This window comes from Pipistrellus hanaki, assembly GCF_964339955.1.
Source record: "Pipistrellus hanaki genome assembly, chromosome: 4".
Taxonomy (NCBI): Eukaryota; Metazoa; Chordata; class Mammalia; order Chiroptera; family Vespertilionidae; genus Pipistrellus; species Pipistrellus hanaki.
Window position 1 is genome coordinate 57,401,917 of NC_140506.1, and position 15,654 is coordinate 57,417,570.

The 15,654-nt window shown below is 37.5% G+C and overlaps 1 protein-coding gene across 5 annotated transcripts in view; it reads right to left on the reverse strand.

Annotated features, from left to right (window-relative positions):
• The window catches only part of TMEM232 (transmembrane protein 232), a 145,364-nt gene that overhangs the window by 59,740 nt on the left and 69,970 nt on the right, over positions 1–15,654 (reverse strand). For all 5 annotated transcript variants that reach the window (XM_084882807.1, XM_084882808.1, XM_084882809.1 and 2 more), the window contains one exon: positions 15,055–15,290. In XM_084882807.1, the coding sequence (XP_084738933.1) occupies positions 15,055–15,290 (236 nt within the window). The remainder of the gene's footprint in view (positions 1–15,054; positions 15,291–15,654) is intronic.

Below are 15,654 nucleotides of genomic sequence, written 5' to 3' on the forward strand. Positions count from 1 at the left end.
TAAAATTTTAGTTAATTCCTATCAATGTGCCCTTTGAAAAGAGTCTCAACCATTAGAGTATTGCCACAACTCTAAGAACTTGAGGTGTTCAAATATGAAACCATATAGGGAGTAAGGAAATCTTAGGTATTTATCCAAGTCTGCTATCTTGCTCCATTTCTCCTATGTAACCTTATAAAATCTTACTTTCCTCATATACAAGTAGGGCATTGGACCAAATGACTCCTATGGCTCTTCCCTGGAAATGGCTCTTAAAACTGATGACAACTTTGACTGGTTGGCCTCCTCACAGTTGATAGTGAACTCCCCAGCTCTTAGGCAAGAACAAGTCCTAGCAGTGATCATGACATTTAAAAAAGAAAAGGGAAGCAATATGATCTGCTAATCTGAATTGTTCACACTGGCCATGGTGGAACACTAGGTCTTCAGTACCCCTGATGCTCTCAAACAGGTATGCTTAGATTCACAAAATTATAGAAAACTGAACTATTCTCCTTTTTTTATTCCATTGAAATGTCTACCAGAATTTGAGCAGGGGGTGGGGAGTGGTAATGAGGGAAGAATGAGAGGGACCTGAATGGTACAACTTGCATGACCAAATCAGACTTGCCCACCTAATTTCCTAAATCCCTTTATCATTAAAACATAGAAGGTGTGTACTGTTCTGGGCTAGTTTCACCCTTAGGGACTCCCTAATAGTAATTTATTTTTCTTCCAACACACTGCCAACCATAGTAATCTTTTGTGGTCCAAGTTATATAAAGACTAGGAATTTATTTTCTACTATACCTTACAGATACCAGTGAGTGTTCAATTGATTTGATTTTTTTTTTTTTTTTTTTTTTTTTACCAAACTTAATTATTGTTGTGGCAGCAGTTATGTGCTTCCACCTTTTAATTTTTGTACTTTTTTGTGTGAAAGCTCATTTTCCCTCATATTCAGTCTACTTATTTTAAAAAATCTTCTTGAACTTGAATATAATACTATAGTCCCCAACAAAAAGTAAATGCAAGTGGGCTGAGAAAACAGTTTTAGAGGTGGTTGTCCACATACTGAAGGGAAAATATGGTAATTAGCACACTGTTGGGACTCACTGAGACAGCCAAATAGGATCATTCAAGTCCTAAAGGGAGTTTCAGGGGTCTGAATTACCCACTTCGGCTGTCTACATCAATCAAATTAACTGCCTTCTGGTACAATTCTCATTCATGCGATAACATATAGTCACAATTAAAGATAAAAGATATGAAATGGCCCTCTGACAGTGAGGCTTATTCAGCAACAGAGTATATGAATACTGAATAATTTCCATTCCTGATTTTAAAATCCTGTTAAGTCATGGTTGGATTAGATGAATCCCTGACCATAGAAAGCAAGAGAAAATGTCAAAATGTCATAAGAGAACTCCCTTAGTGCTTCCATTTATTTAAATTTTTTATTTCTTAAATATGTAGTTTATGTGTAAACATCCTCCCCAAAAAAGCAATTATATATATTTTTATATTTTCCAGCCACATTACTACTACCTTGGGTCTGTCACTTTATCGCACTCTCAAATAGATATGACTTACTGGCAACAAAACTATGAAATACAGAGTTAAAGGGTTAAAATGACTGCTTACTAAGTCAGGAGTGGAAGAATTTACAATACTACTACTGGCCAGTCCTATCTGGACTTACATGTAATATTAATGGATATTCTGAATATTCTAGCATCCAGAATTTGAAGATTTTCATAACATTGAGATTAAATATAGAGTAAAATATGAAATTGAACAAGATTGGTAAAAGGAAACCTATAAATTATTTTCTGCATTTTTTTTTCTTTTATATGCATACACTAGCCACAACCTCTCCCTGCTTGATATCAGTATGTTTAACATACAGTTTGTTTAACATACAGCTATGTTTAGAATTCTATGACAGCAAGTGCTATGTGATGACTGAGTATATGTAGGATGAATACAGAAATGTTGGTAGATTTTCCAGAGGGTCTTGCTGGTAGATTTTGGGATCCCCAAGCTTGTTCAGTTACTGTTGCCGTCACTTCTTTTGCCATTTCCACTGCTCCCCTACCTCCTCCATAACTTCACAACCACTGATGATATACATTGGTATGCTGAAAATAAACCTGCAAAGTCTTCAGTCTGAGTTAATCCAATGTCTACTTGACCAGCATGCCTCAGAGGCCAATATATTGAATATTAATGCCGGCTGGGTTCTCAGAGTGGGGCTAATTGCCCCACCTAAACCCATGGGCTATGTCACTTCACTGGTTCTTCTCTCACTGGTTGTCAGGGAGGTTGTCTGAGTTTTATTAGTGTCTGAGAAAGACAATAGACAGTGAGTTCCCAGTGGAATTCACTGTCTATTGTCTTTCTTTCCATATTTTATTACAGGGATAGTAGGTAAGTATCATGGGAATAAGACCAATAGGCTTTGGGGAATTTGTGAGGATGAGTATGTCAGATTTGTTTTAATGCTTGGCCTTTAGAGAGGAACTCCTGAAAATCACTGTTGGTTGCAACATAGCCAAGCAATAAAAGAAGCTAGTGAGCTCAGCTGGTGTTGCTCAATGGTTGAGCACCAATTAGGAGGTCATGGTTTGATTCATTATCAGGGTGCATGCCCAGGTTGTGGGCTCAATCCTTAGTAGCAGACATGCAGTAGTTAGCAGATCAATGATTCTCTCATCATTGATGTTTCTATCTCTTCCTATCCCTTCCTCTCTGAAATAAAAATGTATTTTTAAAAAGGCTAGTGAAATTATTATACACTAGAGGTCCGTTGCATGAAGAGAATTCATGCAATAGGCCTTCCTTCCCCTGGCTGCTGGCACTGGTTTTCCTCCGGCACCCAGGACCCAAGCCTTCGCTCTGGCTGCCATCTTCAATCTTTTCCTGTAGCTCAAGCGCCACTCCTATAGCTCCCTCTGTCCCATCATCCCCCTCATAGCAGGCGCCCCACCCCTGCATGCTGCCCAGAGGCCCAGAGCAGCTGGGGGTGGGGCCATCACCATTGTTGTTAGATTAATTTGCATATTCACTCCTGATTGGATGGTGGGTGTAGTGAAGGTGTGGTCAATTTGCATGTTTCTCTTTTATTAGTGTAGATGATTTTTTTTTGGGGGGGGGGGGGCTATGGTTTACTTATCACAATCTTTTCTTGCTTAAAATTAGTATATTAATGGGTGGTTGATTTTTTAGACTGCTGTGCTTAGACTTCTGTGTGGCAATATTGGTTTGCTTATATAAACGTTTTAATAAAATTACAATGCTAAAGACATTTTTTTTTTCCCCCTTTGAATAGCTTTATGTAGAAAAAAACACAGAAAGGGAACCACTCAACATTAGTTCTAGCTCGACAAGACTCAGGTTAGTGAACTATTGTGAACAGCCAAGAATTTAATGACATATCACTTCAGATATGATAAATGCTTAGCAATTACTGATCCTATATTGCAGTGACAGAGTTGGCACTGAAAGTGGAAGCTGTTCAGAGTGATAAATGGATATGACAATTTATTAAAAATATAAGGCATGATTAGTGTTGGATGTGGATGCACCCTTTTTTAAAAAAGAGGGTGGAAGATTAAAGAATAAAAATGAAAAGAGGATTTAGAATGTGAAAATAAAAGTTTTGGGAAGAAAGACATATATGAAGCACATACCAAAATATAGAAACAAATGTGCAAAGTTCAGACATGCAGCAGCAATATAGATTGGAGATAAGAAAGACATGCATGGAGACATGCAGATGTGTCACACAATTTTCACGCATCCTGGTACCACTCTCTTTCTCTGCTCCTGGTCATGATACTCCTCACTGGGCTCCAGATGCAAAACATACGGAGCCTGTTAGGAGGATGTTTTGAACTCACTCTGAGATCTCCGATTTCACAACAGCCATTGGCATAAACATTTTCACATAGTCTGGTTTGGGCTGAGTTTTACTTTCTTAAATGAAAATGGAGGACATGAAGTAAATAAGGGGCTGAAAAGTGTTATGGGGAGAAATTAATCCCTTATGTGCATATCTCTGTGCCTTTTTTATTGGATAAAAGGTAGGAGAGATACACTGTGCCATTATTAATTATATCACTATGTCATTAACAAATCTTTTTAAAAATTGGAAAGGCTAGTAAATTTTTTAAAGGCCTGTAAGCTTGTAAAATAAATAGGAAAGCTATTGAGTTTTTGCTTCTAAGTGAAAAACTGCCCAACATTCCATTTTTTTTTGGTATTTTGATCTATGAAAATGTCTCATTAAAGGATGGAAATTCATTTCTATTGTATGTACATAGATATAAATATATAATATACAGGATACCATACTTTTGTCCACTGGATGTTTGTTGTCTATGAACTTAGAAAGCTTCATGTACTGGTTTGGCAATTTTCCCCCATTAAAACCATAGCAAGAGAGATCCTGGGACAGGCTGGGTTAGTTGAGGAGCAACATTTGCTCTGACAGGTGGACAGAAAGCATGTGCCCTGGGCACTAAAGTTTTCAAAGAATTCATATGTCTGAACAAGTATTTGATCTTACCAAGGAAACATGTAGAAATGGGAGGAGATTAAATCCTTTAATACACTTAATATTTTCTGAGAACCTAGAAATTTGAGAGGGTATATCATTTGATTAATGTCATATCCAACTTTACATTCCAGTTAAACAGATAATACATGTTTGCCAACCACTACAAATGTGTTTCATCACAAGCTGAACATTGCCCTTCTCTTTGAAAGAGCACAGCGCACATGAAAAACGTAGATATTGGTTTTGGTTGTACAATTTTTGGGTTCCGTAGGGCTATCATTTTTTAAAATATATTTTATTGATTTTTTACAGAGAGGAAGAGAGAGGGATAGAGAGTTGGAAACATTGATGAGAGAGGAACATCGATCAGCTGCCTCTTGTACACCCCCCACTGGGGATGTGCCCCCAACCAAGGTACATGCCCTTGACCGGAACAGACCCTGGGACCTTCCAGTCCACAGGCCAATGCTCTATCCACTGAGCCAAACCGGTTTCGGCGTATAGGGCTATCATTTTTATTCTCATTGATCTATATTTAAAACATAGCATGTTTTTACATCTTACCCAGTTCTTTTTCATAACTAAGCAATTTTAAGAGTCTGCATTCCATTGTGTCACCATGAATGAAGAACTCCTAGAGTTAATAATCATATTGAAGCTAGACTCCTGTCTTAAAAGCATAAAGCCACTATATTAAAAGCAGCAGCTAAAGGTGTGGGCTCAATTATCACACCTGGATTTCTAGTTCAGACCAAGGCTCCAGTGGAAAGGCAGGAGAGGAGGAGACATTAGAAGATAGATGGGGATTGACCTGTCTCTAAGGCAAGACTTCAGGCAAACTGAATCATGTATTGGAAATGGATATATGAAGCATGGTTCTGTCACTGGCAATTGGATTTCACTTGCAATACCACTTCAATCTCTAGAAGTTTTAACACTTCAAATGATTGATCTGAGTTGGTGATCTAACCAACTTTTTAAAAATCCAAGATTTGAAACTTTCCTTTTTAAATCTCCCTCTCTCTCTCTCTCTCTCTCTCTCTCTCTCTCTCTCTCTCTATATATATATATATATATATATATATATATATATATATATATATATTAATATATATATGTGTGTGTATATGTATATGTATATATTATGTATACACATATATATGTGACATACATATAATTTACATGATTATGTATAATACAAGGAAGAGCAAAAGTAGGTTTACAGTTGTTTATATGAAAAATAATGCAATAGTAATAACTATTATTACTATTTTTATTAATATTATTATTGTATTAATAACTGGTATTAACTAATAACACAAGAATAAACTGTTTCATGTACTCACAAATATAAACCTACTTTTGCCCCATCCTGTACATGTGTATAATTTTATATACCATATCAAATTATATTATACTAGAGGCCCAGTGCATGAATTTGTGCCTGGGTGGGATCCAGCTGGATCAGGTTGGGCTGGCCAAAGGTGGGGCCAGCATGGGGAGGGGCTGCAGGCAGTTGGCCAGCCAGCCCTGCCCCCTGGTTGAACTCCTGGTCAAACTCCTGGTTGAGGGGACAGTTAGTATATTAGCTTTTTATTACATAGGATTATACTATATTATACTACCCTGTTTCCCTGAAAATAAGACAGTGTCTTATATTAATTTTTGCTCCCAAAGATGCACTAGGTCTTATTTTCAGGGGATGTCTTATTTTTCCATGAAGAAGAATACAGTACACATTTATTGTTAACTGAAAATAAAGGAAATTTATTACCTGTATACGGTACGGTAGTACGGTAGTTGTCAACACAAACCAGACAAACTGAATCCTACAGTATCAAGAATTTACTCATTTATTCAATGACAATCATGTCATCATCTTCTGGAACATCATCATAACAATCCAATTCCTGAATTTCCTGGTGAATTTCTTGTGACTCCATTTCTTTAAGAATCAGTGGACCAAATCTCTCATGTTTAGCAATAGCACTGTCATTAAATGAGTACTTCTTGTCAAAGTAGCCTGCTCACAGTGCATTTGCAATGCAATTGTCAGTGATTTTCTCCCATGAATTCTTCACTCAAGTCACAACTTCTTGCAGTTTAGGTTCACAAAGTTTCCATGCTGATTTCTCTCCATTCTATTTTCAATGTAGTCATTAATTTCCATGCACAAATTGTCCTTGAATGCTTGTTTATTGCAATATCAAGAGTCTGGAGAAAGGCCGTCATTCCTGCAGGAATCATTATCTGATCTTTTTTTCTTTCGTGAAGAAATGTCTTCATGTCTTTAACTTGGTGAGTGCTGGCTGCATCCCAGACTAGCAGACCTCTTTGGCTCCCTCACATAACAAGTGGCAGCATTAAATCGACCCACTTCCTTATAACTGCTTGTGTGGCCCAGGCTTTTTCAGTTTCAAGAATAAAAATGCCCAAAACACGTTCAATCTTTTCCTTCTTGCTCTTAGAAATGATTAAAGGTGGGATTTTAGTGCGATCCAGGATGAACTGCCAAAATACAGGAAACACGTGCACTTTCGTAAGCAGTGGAGGGAATGTACACTAAGGAGGCACCCCGCTGTTCAATTGTTGTTTGAGATGATTGGCCCATAAACACTGCAGTTTCATCCATAGCAATCATGTTGGAAAGATTGTATTTAGGGAAGTCAGCATCATCAATAAAGGACTTGAATGCAAGTGCTCGCTTAATAACTTGAGTATCTTCCAACCTAAACAGTGTTGTAGATCTTCTTAAAGATAGTTCACTTCGCTGAAGGAAATTATCCAGCCAGTGTTGAGATGCTTTGAAGTCTTTGGGGGCTATGTCAAACTGTGGTGCCATTGCAAGGGCAAATTCTTGAATCTGAGCCCTATTCACAACCAAAGCCTTTGCTCTCCTGTCAACAACCCATTCACAGATCAGGTCTTCCAGCTCGGAAAATAATGGTTGCCGACCTGATTCAAACTTGCACTTTTTAGCATTTCCCTTGTCCACTTGTTCAATGAGGTTACCATACTCTGCTTGCCATTTTCGGACCAGTCGGATACTCAACATCTTCTCTTTGCAGAAAGCAGTAAGATTTTGGCCCCAAGAGTCTTCCACGATTCCTTTCTTGTACTCCACAGAGTAGCTTTTTCTTTTTGTGCTCATTTCTAGCGGTAAAAAAAAGGAATTGGGGTATCAAGGTGGGGGAGGGGGTCACTTAAAATGACACAGGGGGGATCAGAGGGGGAATCAAAATGGCACAGGAGAATCAGAAGGGGATTACCATTTTAGTAACCCCTTTTGATCCTCCTGTATCATTTTGATTGCCTCCTCGGATCATCCTGTCATTTTAAGTGATACCCCTCCCCCCACCCCTGTGCCACCGAACACCTTCACCAGACATCCCCCCTACCCCTTTATCAGACATTTACCCCCTGGGGCTTGCCTGGGGATTGTCACTGGGCTCGCTAGGGCCTGGATCTGGGCTGGAGCAGGGTCTGCCACTGACTGAGAACCTTCAGTCATCATGAGGGCGGCTGCGAGCATCAGGTAGTGTCACTAGAGACACACCAGCACTCACCACCTTTGCCAAGTCCTGTCCGCTCTAATCCTCCTGTTCTTCTATACGCATTTGCTAAAGTCTCCTCCTCTCTCCGGGCCCGCGCTCACCGCTCACTCTGACCTCTGCTCCGCCGCCACACAGCAGTGACATCAGGACTCTGTATAATGTCACTGGTTGCTAGACGCCAGTCGGAGCAGCCCTAGCGACCAGTTTACAGTAAATTAATTTTCATTCTGAGACAGAGCCTAGGGGGGGCCTTATTTTCGGGGGAATGCCTTATATTTCACTCAGAAGGAAACCTGTAAATAGGTCTTATTTTTGGAGGATGTTTAATTTTCAGGGAAACACGGTATACTATACTATACTATACTATACTATACTATACTATACTATACTATATAATAAAGAGCTAATATGCTAATGGTTGTCACACCATCATGTCGTAACAACCCATAAGCAGGAGGCTGCATGCATGGCAGGCATGTGCAGATAGGCAGGGACTTGACACTGTGTCCTTCTGGACAAAGCCTCAGCAACTTCCTGAGGTTCAGGCAAGCCACGGATGGCAGGTGCCACTGCCTAGGGCCAGCCTGGGGTACAGGCAAGCTGTTGATGGCAAGCTGGGCTGAGGCTCAGGCAAACCATGGTGGCTGCAAGGGCTGAGGCTCAGGCAGCTGCACAGCTGGCAGTGGCATCAGCAGAGGCATGATAAGGAGTTTCTTTCCCCTGACTGGCTGCGGAGAGCAGACCTAAGCCATCAGTAGGACATCCCCTGAGCCCCTGAGGGCTCCCAGACTGTGAAAGGAGGCAGGCCAGGCTGTGTGTGTGTGTATGCATATGTATATGCTTAAGTGACTGGATGATCAGCTGGTAGCTATGATGCAAAATCACCACCAGGGGGCAAATTCTCAATGCAGAAGCTGCCCTCTGGTGGTCAGTGCATTCACACAGCTGGAGCGCCACTCAACTGACAGATGGGCACCAGATACCAGGCTCACAACTGGCAAGTGCAACTGTGGTGGTGTGAGCCTCTCCCACCTCTGCAACAGTGCTACTGAGAGGTGCCAGTGCCGGGTGCAGCAGGGCAGAGATGAGCAGGAGTGGCGCAGTCCCTGGCCTGGGCTCGGGCTCCTCCCTAACCACCTGCCGCTTCACACACTACTACATCCCTTGGGGGATGTTGGACTGCCGGTTTCAGCCTGACTCCCACAGCCCAGGCCTGAAACCAGGAGAACGACATCCCCCGAGAGGTGCTGGATTGTGAGAGGATGTAGCCAGACTGAGGGACCCCACCAGTGCTTGAATCTAGGTGTCTTAAGAGTCTCCCATTTGGCAGAGTTTATCCCAAACCCAACTTCCCAAGGAGTCCAATAGCCTTCTAGGAGCATGTCTCAATGACTCCAGATTTGGGGCAGCTGACATTTCTAGCATCCGCTGTCCAGCTGATCCCCAACTTCAGATAGCTTGGCAACTGAGCCCAAATTCTTTTTCACACTAATTACAATACACAGAGAGTTGCAGTTAGACAGTGTCTTTTCCCACAAAAAAAAACATTGACTATCCAATTGCTTCCCACCACTCCAGTGCATCTCAGTGAGATGAGAAATGAGGATCATGCACCTCTTTTTGCTGAGAATAAGTCTCTTCAATAAAGCCTGTTTTTAACCTCTCTCCTGAAATATTGTGTTATTAACCTTTTCCCACCCTGTCTCCGTTCAGAAAATATAGACTACACCTAGTTCTATTACTTGAGAATTAGCTCATTTTATTTAAAAAAAGATACAGAGGATGTGCAGTAACTTGGGATGTGTCCATCCTGTTTATGAAGTCCGTCATGTAAAATTTCCTGCCTAAATGACAACAGATGTTCTCAGTCCATTTTTGCCAGTTTCCCCTGGTCTCTCTTCTAGGTGCTGGTCTTATGAATGAAGTCTTCCAACATAAAATTTCCAGCAAACTAAGCATGATAAGAAATAAAGTTTTAAGCTAGTATTCTCCTAGTCTTTACATATGTGCAAAAAAGTAGTTGTTTGTGAGTTTTTAGCAATTCAAGATATAATCTTAGAAAATACACTTAAGAAACCTCAGAAGCTATATGACCAAAAATTATAGGTATGGCAACTTGGTCTTCAGAGTTCTGAATCTCAGCCTTAAAGTAAATTTAAGATAGTTTTACTGACAAAAAGAGGAAAGGAAAATACTATGCTTTGAAGAAGTATTATATGCCTGTTTTTTTTGGCTGCAGCTTTTATGATATAGAGAAGAACCACAATTATTTTTTCATTTTTAAAGAACTGCTGAGGGGCAAAAAGAGCATATACGCAGCAGCATGGTGCATTAACTTAAAGCAAAACCCAAAAATTCAATGTACAGAAGCAAAATAATACATTTTCTTTTGAAAATTTTTATAAAGAAGTAAAATCTGCAAGTCATTTAGAACAAAATATATGTTTACCAACATAAAAGAAAGAACTGCTTTCAAAGAATTTTATAGGCTAGAAACACAAGTGAGAAAAAATGCTTTTGGAGAAAATTATAGGTCATGAGATGTAGCAGATGTTTCATTAATAAGGGAAGCATTCTGCCACCCTTGAAAAAGCAAGCTCCCATTTCCTTTTTGCTAGTAAATTTTCAGATCTTCACCCTGAAATAAGTATGCTTTAGTGCTCTAAGGCAATAAGGAATCCTATCTTGTTTTCTTTCCTCCTGCCTCTTAAATGTGCCCTATATTCCAGTCCTTAAATATTGGCCTTCTTGTAGACTTTCACATTGCTATTGGTTGAAAACACAAAGTAGAGATTCCTAGGAATATTTGAAGAATTGGTGATCTGACACTATGCATGAAGACCTTTAAGAGGTGAAAAAGAACTTAATATACAAAGGAATGTACATTATGTCTTTGTACTTTACCTATGCACTTCAACACTCTCAGATGTTCATTAATTGTATTAATTCCAGTTTGTGGACCTGGACACGGAAGATGGAGAATTAATGAAAGGAGTTAGCTATGAAATCATTGAGTAAATGGAGGATCCAGCAAATGGGGAAAAAAAATTTTTCCCACAATTGTTTAGTGAGCCAATGATGTCGTCTTCTTTTTTTAATGCATAGCTTACATTTAAATTTGCTTTCCAACAACTTTTTAAAAAACAGGTATATTCTATACCCTTTCAAAAAATATATTTTTTTATTTATTTCGAAGAGGGAGGGAGTGGAATAGATAGAAACATCAATGATGAGAACCATTGATTAGCTGCCTCCTGCAAGCCCCATACAGGGAATTGAGCTCACAACCAGGCATGTGCCCTGCCTAGAAAATAAACCATGACTTCCTGGTTCCTAGGTCAATGCTCAACTATTGAGCCATACTGGCTGGACTACCTCATACCTTAATAGACAACAGAGCGTATTTAATCAGGCCAGACCTAGACTTTGACTTGATGTCATTGAGCTATAGCCTAACTCCAGTCACCTCTTTTGTACCCAGAGATTAGTTTGCACCAACTGCACTTGGAAATGTGCACAATTCCAGGGGCACTGCTGACATTCAATACAGCATGAATGGTACAATGTGAGAATTGCTGTTGGAGCTGTGCCATACTGAGGAGCTTCTGCTAGAGAGATGCTCAGGCTACTGTGCCCCTGGTATTCTCATGTGAGCCAGAGACTTTTAAGTTTAATTGCTAGGTCTTATTATGAGCTGTGATAAAATGGATAAGGAGATAATATTTATTCAAATATTTATTCAGTGATGAATGCTTATCGTTTAGGTAATGAACTGTAAGCTCTGATGAGAAGCTTTTTAATAATCTTTAAAAGCCTATAAGACTCTGGATCTTAACCTCACCACTCTTTTTTGTCTCTTCTCTGAGTTTGCACATTCTCTTCTCTTTCTCCAAAACCCTTTGCATATCCCTCTATTTGTACCTTTCATCCTCATTGTGTCCGACTTTCCCCTTATACCTTCTTCCTTTCCTTTGGTCTCTTTTATCTTTCTCTCTACTTATAACTTTTATTGCTCCGTACTACTATTTTAAGCATTCCCAGTATGTCTCCTTTTCTCTCTCTATCTTTCCTTTCTGTGTCCCAGCAGGCACCATTCATCACCATCTGTCCCTTTCCTTTGCTGTATGTTTAAATTCCTTTTGTTAATATCTAATTTATTCTATTTTTCTAGTTTCTTTCTTCCCTTCCTTTAATTGACCATGATGAGAAAACAAAGTATACTCTTTCAGTGATCTCTCATTGTGGTTCCAGATTGATTTTTCTTCAATATCTGTGATCCTTAAGAATATACAGGAGATATTTGGGGATTCTAAAGTAAATCTCAATACCCATGACATTTAAAGCTGGCATTTCCATTGTACACTGATCACATTGCAATTTTATATATTTTTATTGATTTTTAGAGAAGGATAGAGATATAGAAACATCAATGATGAGAGAAGCATCACCAATCAGCTGCCTCCTACATGCCCCAGCTGGGGATTGAGCCCGCAATGGGCATGTGCCATGACCAGGAATAAAACTGGTGACCTCTTGGTTCATGGGTTGATGCTTAACTACTGAGCCCCACTGACCAGCAGATCAAATTGCAATTTTATAAATATTTATAATATATGTTGAAGAATAATTTTAAATGTTTATTTCTGTATCTGAGACTACTAAAGTGCAGGTTATGTGCTACTTAATCTCAAATTTATAAATCTTCCTCATTGATTTAAAAAAAATTAATGCTTACATCTATGTAAAAATTTCCCTCAAGCATCTCTATTTTTCTGTTGACTCTGCACAAAAGAAAAGCCTGCCTACTAATCTGGTTCCATCCAATAATTATACCTGCAATAATTGGGCAGCAACAGTCCCATGATTTGGAAATTCACATAATGATTTAAACAAAGGCTAAGAAAAAATTTCCCAAATGATTTAGCATCTTTTTCAATAGGCTAAGAAAAAATTTCCCAAATGATTTAGCATCTTTTTCAATAAACTAGAAAATCAACCACAAAATAGATCAAAGGATAAAAGCATTAACAGATTCATAGATATAAGAACATACATGAATTAGAATCCAAAATCTGGGTTATTGAATAAAATACATAAAACACTAAATAAATGAATAAAGGAAAATAAAGGGACAAAATGTAGAATTACAGAACAACAATTGGCTAAGAGGAGAATAACCACAGAAACAGAGAGAATGAAAGGAATCTTAAGACACTACTTTGTTCAATTATGGATAGGTAAATTCTGAAAAATGGAGTGAAATAAATAATATTCAATGAAAGCATAATATGCTAAAATTGACTTAAGAAGAAAGAGAAAGTTCAAAAGAGATGGGTATTCAGTATTGACACTCCAAATAATTGTATGACAAGAGCCTTAATCTACCTGTTCTTGCACATTATGACTGAATAACAGCCTTGCCAATACTCATAAAATGGAAAAATTTGACAAAGAGCTGCCCTTAAAAGAAGCATAGGTACTGATAGTCTAAGAGGGAATTTACCAAAGTTTGACAAAGTAGATGATTTAAATTACTGAAATTATTTTAAAACATAGAAAAATAAAATAAGTGGAAATTTAGTTTTTAATTAAGATAGCATTTAAAATAAAAATATTGAAGAAGGATAGATGACAATAAATATTGCTGGGACAATTGGTCACATGGAGCAATCCCTCACACCAAAACAACAACAAAACCCTTCCATTAGACCAATGATTAAAAATGTTCAAAATGAGTCCTTAAAAGTACCAGGAGACAGTGTGACAAATTTTTAATCTAAAACATGCATAAGCCATAGTGAAACTTGATAAATTTTATTATGTAGGAAAATTACTATATTGCAACAAAATATAAACAAGACTTAAAGATAAATAAAAAATGCTGCAAAAAATAAACATTTGTAATTCTTACCATAGACAAAAGGACACTGATTAATAGGCAAATAGTTCTTACAACGCAGAGAAAAGACAAAAACACAAAAGAAAAATAAACAAAATAAATAGGAGTTATTCCCATATAAAGAAAAAACAAAAGGCTTAGAACATATGAAAGGTGTTTGAAACACTCATCTTAAGAAAAACAAAAATGAAAGCTTCTAGAAACTATACTTTTCAGAATGTCAAAACCCAAAAGTTTGTCAGCATCATCTGTTGGGAATACTAAAGAAAAACTAGGCAGTCTCATTTATTGACAGGCACTAAGATGTATTAAATTTGCACAACTCCTCTAAAAGGCAATTTGGAAATATCTACCCACATTACAAAGGCATATGCCCTCTGACACAGCAGTTACACTTCTGAGAATTCATCTTACAGGCAGTAATTCCACATTGAAAAATATATCTATGTGAAAGTTTACTTTTGTGGTAGTCTATAGCAGTAGACAATCAAAAACAACCAAATGCCAACCATAAGGCAACTGGTTCAATAAATTGTAGTGCATCCTAACTAAGGAAAATATCATAACTGATTAAAAAATAATAAAATGCTCTATGTACTCACATGGAAAGTTCTCTAAGAAATGCGATTAAGTGAAAAATGCAACAGATGCTTAGTATACTAACTTTCATGTAAAAATTGAGAAAAAAATTAAAATTTACTTATAATTCTTATATTTATAGATTGTGTAAACCTGGAATGATTCACACTCAATTAATGATAAGGGGAAGTGGGGGTAAACTAGGCAAATGAGGGTCAGTAATGAGGGGGAAGCTTTCACTTTATTAAAACATTGATTTATATTTTATAATAATACCTATTTTAAATATGAGAAAATAATTTTTGAAAAGGGAATACTTGCTTTTGATAGAATACCTAGGAGGTGCTAGAGCCAGAATTTGAATTTTTTTTAAAAAAAGAAACCGAGTTAGATAATGTGGCACACGATTATAAATAATTTTATGACTTTGAAATATAATGCGTTAGAATAACAGGACTATTTTGAATAGTGCTTTACTTTACCTTACAGTAAAATGTAGAACTTTCTTCTTCATAGAATCTTGCTTTTTATACAGATATTTTGTTTTATGAGGTTTTGTCTCTGGTTTTTTCAAAGGAAGAATATCGGCAGAAGGGAAGAATAGTTTGGAAAGTATGTTGGCAACTCTCCATCCTATATATTTGGAGAAAATTTCATCCTCTGATGAAACTTTTATATTGTAACTAATAAAAGGATCTGTGGGATCATTTATCTCAGCCTGTTGAAAGAAAAGAAAAAGGAACCAGTTGAGATAGCATTAAATGAGAGGGAAAATGATATATTATTAAATAAAAGGTAAAATGAATGTATGTTTTCTTTGACTAATGTTGCAGTCTTTCTGTTAAATAAAAATAGCCTTTATAAAATAATAGTTCCCCCCAAATTAAAATAATTACCATTTTCAATGACATACAAAATTAAGAATGAAATTTTGAAATAAAATTTTTGAATATAGTGATATAATTTTTATTTTAAATTTGCATACTTCCCACACAAGAATTTCATAACCATCTATAGTATTTATTTAATAAGAAATGAAGCAAGCAGTTGAATATGCATTTTGTTAAATAAGAATTTCATTT